The sequence below is a fragment of the Schistocerca americana genome, chromosome 3 (assembly GCF_021461395.2).
Source record: "Schistocerca americana isolate TAMUIC-IGC-003095 chromosome 3, iqSchAmer2.1, whole genome shotgun sequence".
In the NCBI taxonomy this organism is placed as follows: Eukaryota; Metazoa; Arthropoda; class Insecta; order Orthoptera; family Acrididae; genus Schistocerca; species Schistocerca americana.
In genome coordinates, this window is record NC_060121.1 from 725,275,788 (window position 1) to 725,284,139 (window position 8,352).

At 45.4% G+C, this 8,352-nt stretch overlaps 1 protein-coding gene across 1 annotated transcript; it reads right to left on the reverse strand.

Annotated features, from left to right (window-relative positions):
- Nucleotides 1-968: 968 nt before the first annotated feature.
- Nucleotides 969-7,540, reverse strand: LOC124607409 (trypsin-2-like). Its single transcript, XM_047139734.1, has 2 exons — nt 7,138-7,540; nt 969-1,610 (listed from the first exon to the last, which is right to left on the reverse strand). The coding sequence occupies exons 1-2, from the start codon at nt 7,513-7,515 to the stop codon at nt 1,233-1,235; spliced, it is 756 nt and encodes a 251-aa protein (XP_046995690.1). The 5' UTR covers nt 7,516-7,540; the 3' UTR covers nt 969-1,232.
- Between the last annotated feature and the right edge of the window lie 812 nt (nt 7,541-8,352).

The window sequence follows — 8,352 nt, forward strand, 5'->3', positions numbered from 1 at the left end:
CGCCAAGACCGTAGGATCCTACGCAGTGCCGTAGGGGACCGCACCGCCACTTCCCAGCAAATTAGGGACACTGTTGCTCCTGGGGTATCGGCGAGGACCATTCGCAACCGTCTCCATGAAGCTGGGCTACGGTCCCGCACACCGTTAGGCCGTCTTCCGCTCACGCCCCAACATCGTGCAGCCCGCCTCCAGTGGTGTCGCGACAGGCGTGAATGGAGGGACGAATGGAGACGTGTCGTCTTCAGCGATGAGAGTCGCTTCTGCCTTGGTGCCAATAATGGTCGTATGCGTGTTTGGCGCCGTGCAGGTGAGCGCCACAATCAGGACTGCATACGACCGAGGCACACAGGACCAACACCTGGCATCATGGTGTGGGGAGCGATCTCCTACACTGGCAGTACACCACTGGTGATCGTCGAGGGGACACTGAATAGTGCACGGTACATCCAAACCGTCGTCGAACCCATCGTTCTACCATTCCTAGACCGGCAAGGGAACTTGCTGTTCCAACAGGACAATGCACGTCCGCATGTATCCCGTGCCACCCAACGTGCTCTAGAAGGTGTAAGTCAACTACCCTGGCCAGCAAGATCTCCGGATCTGTCCCCCATTGAGCATGTTTGGGACTGGATGAAGCGTCGTCTCACGCGGTCTGCACGTCCAGCACGAACGCTGGTCCAACTGAGGCGCCAGGTGGAAATGGCATGGCAAGCCGTTCCACAGGACTACATCCAGCATCTCTACGATCGTCTCCATGGCAGAATAGCAGCCTGCATTGCTGCGAAAGGTGGATATACACTGTACTAGTGCCGACATTGTGCATGCTCTGTTGCCTGTGTCTATGTGCCTGTGGGTCTGTCAGTGTGATCATGTGACGCATCTGACCCCAGGAATGTGTCAATAAAGTTTCCCCTTCCTGGGACAATGAATTCACGGTGTTCTTATTTCAATTTCCAGGAGTGTATTTATTTATTCACATCTATGAAAAAATACATATTTTGTTACCTAGTTTGGTTCCAGACAGGAACTCCATAAATAATGGGAACGGGAAGAAGGATATCCAACGCCGTTTACGTTTCACTGGGTGATTTAAAACGAGTTTTTTGTATGTTCTTTCCAGTTTTTTATTACAGTTTAATTTGCGTAATATTATTTGCATTCGCCTCAAGCTGAAATAGTGTAACCAAGACGAAAGAGTGTCACATCTGGAAAAAGCACAACAGCAGCAAGCTCTAGACGCCGGTGGTGTCATTGATCCACTGCCTGATTTCGGCGTTGGCGATGTTGGCGTAGACGCTGGGCCAACCGGGAAGGGCACAGCCGTTGCCCCAGGAGGAGATGACCCCCACCAGCACGCCATCCAACACCATGGGGCCCCCATAGTCGGGGCCACAGCGGTCGCGGCCACCGCCCGGCCACCAGGCGCAGATCTTGCGGACGCTCACCTTGCCCAGCCCGTCGTAAGCGTCGTTGCAGACGTCCCGGTCCACGATGTAGAGCTCCACCATCTGCAGCTGGTCCGCCAGGTAGCTGCCGCTATAGACCGTGCCCCAGCCAGTTATGGACACCAGCGTGCCGGCCTCAGGCTCCACTGTCGTCAACGGAATGGGCTGCTCGCACATAGCAAGCAGAAAGAGGAGTCATCACAGAGAATGCTCCAAGATAACGAGAGAATGTGTTAGTAGTTGCACGTTCCAAGCCTCAGACGTCTGGCTAAACATAGACCTTAGATTTGAAAAGTAATAATGGGACATCACAGAAAGAATGGAGCGTTCTAGGTAACAGAGTCTCATCAGAAAGAACAGGAAAATTTACAAAGTATCCAGAATACGTAAGAAACCCAGAATACTTTCATAATACACTGACGGAAAAAATCGCATCATCAATAAATAATTCTTGTAGAGTAATGAAATTTCGGGAACACATTGGTCTGGGTAACATTTTAAGTGATTAACATCGCAAGATCACGGGTTAATTAAGCGCGAATAAGCCATTGCAAATGTAAAATACTGGTACATTAGTAGCAGGTGTAACCACCAGAATGTTGAAAAGAAGCACGCAAACGTTCATGCATTATGCCATAAAGGTGCCGGATGTCAGTTTGTGAGATGAGTTCCATGCCCGTTGCATTTGGTCAGTCAATATAGGAATGGTTAAAGCTGTTTGTTCATGACGCTGGAGTTGACGCCCAATGATGCCCCAGATATGCTCAATTGGAAACAGATCTGGTGATCGAGCAGGCCAAGGCAACATGTCGACACCCTGTAGATCGTGTTGAGTTACAACAGTTGTGTACGGGCGAGCATTAACCTGTTGGAAAACGCCCCTTGGAATACTGTTCATGAATGGCAGTACAACAGATCGAATCACCAGACTGACATACAAATCTGCAGTCAGAGTTGTGGGATAACCATGAGAGTGCTTCAGCTGTCATATGAAACAGCACCCTAAACCACAACTTCAGGTGTAGCTCCAATGTGCCAATGTGTCTAGGCCACTGACAGGCTGGTTGCAGGCGCTGAGCTAGCCTCCTTCTGCTCAACATACGGCTATTACTGGCACCGAGGCAGAACCAGTTTTCATGAGAAAACGGAACATTCCTCCACCCAGCCATCCAAAGAGCTCTCGCTTGATATCACTGAAGTCGCGAATGGCAGTGGTTTGGGGTCAGAGGAATGCACGCTACAGAGCGACTGACTCGGAGCTGTCCTTGAAGTAACCTATTTGTAACAGTTCTTTGTGTTACTGTGATGCCATCTGCTGCTCACATTGCTGTTGCGGATGCAGTTCGATGTGCCAAAGGCGTACGTCGAACAGGATGGTCTTCCCTCTCGGTACTGCCACATGCCCGGTCTTCTTGCGGCCGTACATTTTTGTGACCGCTGCTGCCAGAAATCACGTCTTTCTGCAGTATCGCAGAAGGAACATCCAGCTTCTGGTAGCCTTATTAAACGAACTCTTTCAAACTAAGTAAGGCGTTGATAATGGCGTCTTTATCTCCTTAAAGGAGTTCTTGACTAACATCAACTTACTTCATCCCATTTCAAACGGAACTAACGCTCACGACCGTTACAGTGAGTATTTAAAGCAAAACCTGATTTGCATCCTCGTAATGGCGCTCCTAGTGCCACTATTATGTCACACACACAAAATTTATATAGACGCCATCTTTCAGATGTAGAACCACGCGTGCCAACGTTCGCTTATGTCGCACAACTCCTTGGTGTTGCGATTTTCTTTCCGCCTGTGTATCACTGCTAGACAGTGCAGCTTCTCACGATATTTAAGGAACGCACGAGTAAACACTCTTGAATCGTCAACCGTATCCCCTACGAGCAGCAGCTGCAGCATAGCCGTTACAAAACCCGTACACAAAATTCCATACTGACATACTCAGAATTTGTAAATACATGCGGCATGCTCAAACGATACAGTAGAATTGTCAAGAAAATCAGTCACAGCTTAAAACGCGGTTATTTAAACTTAACGTTTTTTTTTTAAATTACTGTCGACAAACTCATGGCAACTAGTGTGCCAACACCGAGATTAATACATCTGCAACCAGCTGTATCTCTGTTACCAACAAAAATTTGATCCATGTTAAGTGGAATAGTTAACTCGAATTAGTTTACTCTACCTTTTCCTAAAATACCTGCTATTCCTTCTGGAACACATTTCATATGATATAAGAAAACTGAGTCCTCGCCTGAGATTCGACCTTGGATGATTGTCTTTCGTGTGCAGTGCTCCACTGCACGAACAAGCTAAACGAACCGACTGAAGACATGAATCTGCTAGTCCTTTCACTCCATTCCTTCTAAAATCCCATGAGGATCCCACGAGATTCTGTGCTGTTAGCAGACGTTGTAGAGCCGATACAGTGGAGAGTTAGGCTTCACCACAGCTTCAGTGCTGTAACTGTCGAAGCAATTCTTTTGCTCTTACCGGTGTATACACTTCCTTAATCGTATGATTCTGTGGTACTTGAAAGCAACGTAAGGCAGCCGTGGCAGGTCACAGCTTTACGTTAGTGGGTAGCGCATGTGCTAAAATGAAGCACTTGGAAGGTAAGTATTTGCTGTCGAAACAGAGTGCCGTACGGCTTAAAATTTTCATGTGGGTCTATAACAAACACAGCGTGTACTCTTCAAAAACTAAAGAAATCCAAGGCTGGAGCCTCTGAAAGCTGTGCCTGCGTGTAACAATTCGTAGGGATATGAAATGGAGCGGTCACCATAGTCATAGGCATGGCAAGTGGAAGACTTCGTTCCATTTGCAGAATACCGGGAAAATACTGTCAGCCTACAAAGAAGACTGATTACAGATCAGTTATGCCTCTCATTCTAGAATATTGCTTAAGTGTATGAGACTCATATCAGGTGGGACTAACACGAGATATTCAACATATAAAAAGCAGAAGGCATGAATGGTCACAGGTTTGTTACCTCACACTTGATGTACAGCCAAATATCCTGCGAAAACTACAAAATTTTCAAGAACGAGTATCAAGTGAAGAATCCAGACATACCGTCCACACCCCTAGGCATTTGTTCTTTTGGACACGTCCAAAAGAACAGACACAACCCATTCATATATACCTGGTTCGCCTCAATGGGCAATAAATCCATAACCTTCAGTGTAGATGCACAGTTACGTTCGACCTCCAGCGGGAATCCAAAATTAGTGAGCATAGAGGACATGGACAAGGACTGGCACTACGTGGGAGTGGGAGTTGGCTGGGGAGAGTGCCAAGACAGTCTGTGCATTTGCGATGAACACTGTGTTCGGGTGTTGCAGCGGTTAACGCAGCTGCCTACTCAGCAGGAGATCTCGGGTCACAATCCCAGTCCAGTACGCATTTCCACTTGTCGTTGATCCCTCATAAAGTCCCGATGCAGCTGATCTCATTAGTCTTTCCCCTTTCCTTTCCTTTCTACCACCTCACACAGAGGGATTTAAAAAGTTATTCATATGGAGATGTGTCATTAACAGGAATCAGCAAGGGAGGCTGTATCAAGTTGAGTACATTACATCACACCCTTCAGTGGTTTGCAGAGTGTATATCTGGCTGGATGTAGACGTCTTTGATATCCTCCTCTTTCCATCAATGCCCAGAGTTCTACAGTTTCTTGAAACTATATGCAACCATACAAATCTTCAAGAAAGTTGTGTAACGAAATACGTAAGATTAAATTAGATAAGTTTTTCGTTCCATAAATACAAAGTGAGGACATTCACGGGGATGTACAATACGTCACAAAACAATAATCCATATCAGTAAGTAATGAGATATACTAATGTTCCTTTGACAGGTCTCAAATTAAATGGCTATCGTGGATGTCGAATAAGAAAAAGAAATTGGGAACATACTTTCATCTGAGATGTAATAACAAACCTAAAACTAAACTAAACTCCGTCTGAAGAGGCCTCGGATGGTCCAACGGCACTGACTGACCCCCAAGTCATCCTCTGCCGGTAGGCCTCATTGGATGCGGATACGGAGGGGCACGTGGTCAGCACATCGCTCTCCCAGCCGTTGTCAGTTTTCGTGACCGGAGCCGCTACTTCTCGATCAAGTAGCTCCTCAATTTGCCTCAAGAGTGCTCGGCAGACCTTACGGCCACCCATTCAAGTGCTAGCCAAGCCCGGTCCTCTCAACTTCAGTTACCTAACAGGAGATGGCGTTACCACTGCGGCAGGGCCGTTGATAATAACAAACCTAGTTACAAAAAATGTAAGTGTATAATACACTGAGCTGCTTATGATAACTCTTGGACTGTTGTAGCCACGAACGTCAATAGAAAATCAGTTTCAAACTCTTCTTTACGTCGATCACTGCACTGCAGACCTGCAAAGTCCGACTTTACGTAATACTGACAATGTACGATACTGTTAATAAAATATGCATCCGGTTGGTTGTGCTAAAAGTTGTGAATGGATTAAAAGGAGTTGGCCACTAATAAATCTATCATGCCCCTCATAAACTGAACTTTATAAGTAGCTAAACTTTTTATGATCGCTGGCAAGTTAATGCAAATGTTGTGTTCTTTAGTGATGGACACCTTTCTGGAGCAATTGAATCACTTTAAATATTTATGGAGATTAATCTTAATCCTGGCACTGATTCCACGAATTGGGCTGTTGGTCTGAAAAGACGATAAACTATTTACGACAAATTTGTAAATTTCATTAAGGAATAAATATATTGGGAATCAGTAGAAAATATAGCCAGTTCCTTGAATGTACTCTGAATGACGTTCCTGAGTTCACACCACAGATAATTCGTATTACACGTTTTCGGACTCGGTTGACTTAATGAATACCCCCTTCTATTAAAAAAAAGAATAAGCTCGTGTGAAATAATGGAACCACGGTAATCACAGTATGCTAGCTGTTTGACATATTCAGTGTGTAACAGGTATAATTGTAGATATTTCTATTGGTGACTGAGAACGGTGTACTGAACAACGTTACACCAGAATTTACGTCATTTAAAAACTAACAATTATAGCTATCACAAGTCATATGTTTGTTTTTAGATTGGGTAGTGCCTCCAAGTACATGTGACAAGAGCAAGCCATTAATGTTTATTTTCCTGTAGGCAACACGTCAGGTGTTGAAGTGTTGACGCGTGGATGGAAAACGGTTGGTCTATACTGACAGGTGTACTCCACTTATTGATGCAGCTATGACCCTGCAGAAAACATCAGGTAGTAAGGAATGAAGTTTTCTCAGCGGAGTGTGCGCTGATATGAAACTTCCTGGTAGACTAAAACTGTGTACTGGACCGAGACTCGAACTCGAAACCTTTGCCTTTTGCGTGCAACTGCTCTAGCGCTTGCCCGCGAGAGGCAAAGGTTCCGAGTTCGAGTCTCGGTCCGGCAGCAGTTTCAATCTGCCAGGAAGTTTCATCAGGTAGGAATGTTTGTTACATGTTTCAGGGAAGACGGTTCGAAGCTGAGAAAAAATGACGAACACACTCATGTGTGTATGTATTAAGGTACCATATATAAAAATATTTGCACCTGTACCCGTTACACCCTGTATACTGAGAGGAAACCAATAACAACTTCTGAACTTCATGTACTTTTCAACGTTTAGTGACAAAAATTAGCTAAGCGCCATTTATTAATTTACCTGAATTTTCTCATTGAAGGTGAAGGTGCCCAATATCTGTGCTGCTCCGATGTCGTAGTCCATGGAGGTGGAGCTGTAGTGGCTGTTGTGGGCGGTTTTGGTGACGTTGTAGAGAATGCCACCAGTATCCCGTATGGATGTGCCAACGCGTACGAAGTAGTACGAGGGATCGAACTTCTGTACGCACTCTGCACAGGTCAGGACCCAAGTCTCACTGATAATAACGCCGCCACACTTGTGCCCGTCCTCAAACTGAATGGACGCCATCCACGGGTAGTCCTCGATGTCGACACTGGTGCCATTCACTATCCGTGGTGCGCTCTGCACACATGGCCAGACAGAGGCCACTGCGAATGCACACACCACGATCTTCCACATATTTGTGTCTACAGTTAAGCTATTTCCGTTGTTCAGCTGAGAGACTTTGGCGACGCCGTAAGAACCTTTATATTAAGTTGCTGATTAGATTAAAGAAACACATAACTTTAATCAGCTGAACTATTCTGATAAGAATACGAGTGCGTCCATTGAAAACCACTGTATGCTTTATTCTGAGAAGCGATTTGTCATTTATATTGGGAGCAAGACATACGAGGTCTGTGTGAAACGTAATGAGATTGATTTTTTATCTACCGAAGTTTTTTTTCAAACAACAGTATTATCCATTTCAAACCAGATGCCTTCGGCATCTGTACGTCGGGGCGGAGTAGTAGTTCCTCAGTCTTGACAGCAGCGCTGAAAAGCTTCAGCGGGGAGGGCCTTTAATATATCGGTCTCATTCTTTTAAATGTTCTCTAGACTCCCAAAATGTCATCCTCTTAAGACAGTTTTCAATTTCGGAAAAAGGAAAAAATCACCAGGGTCAGGTGAATATAGGGGCTGTGAAACAATCGCTTTTTTGAGGTCAAATATTCCGTGTGACTTCTGGCGTTGTCATGACACACCATCCATTTGTCTACATCTACACTATCCTGTCTCACTCGATTCACCCTCTTCCTAAGTCCTTCAAGGACATCTTTGTAACACACTTGGTTGACGGTTGTCCTGGAGGAACAAATTCCTTACGAACGATACCTCTACTGTCAAAAAAGCAAATCTGCATTGTTTTGATCTTAGATTTGCTCATTCGATCTTTTTACGGTCGAGGGAATGTCTCAACGTGTCACTCCTCACTCTGCCGCGTTGTCTCAGGATCGTACCCAAAAATCCAGGGTT

Excerpts from the sequence above, each read along its gene's own strand:
- LOC124607409 (XM_047139734.1), bottom strand. The coding sequence starts at position 7,515 with ATGTGGAAGATCGTGGTGTGTGCATTCGCAGTGGCCTCTGTCTGGCCA. Across the intron at positions 1,611-7,137 it reads CCTTCAATGAGAAAATTCAG|CCCATTCCGTTGACGACAGT; the intron begins GTAAATTAATAA and ends ATGTGCGAGCAG.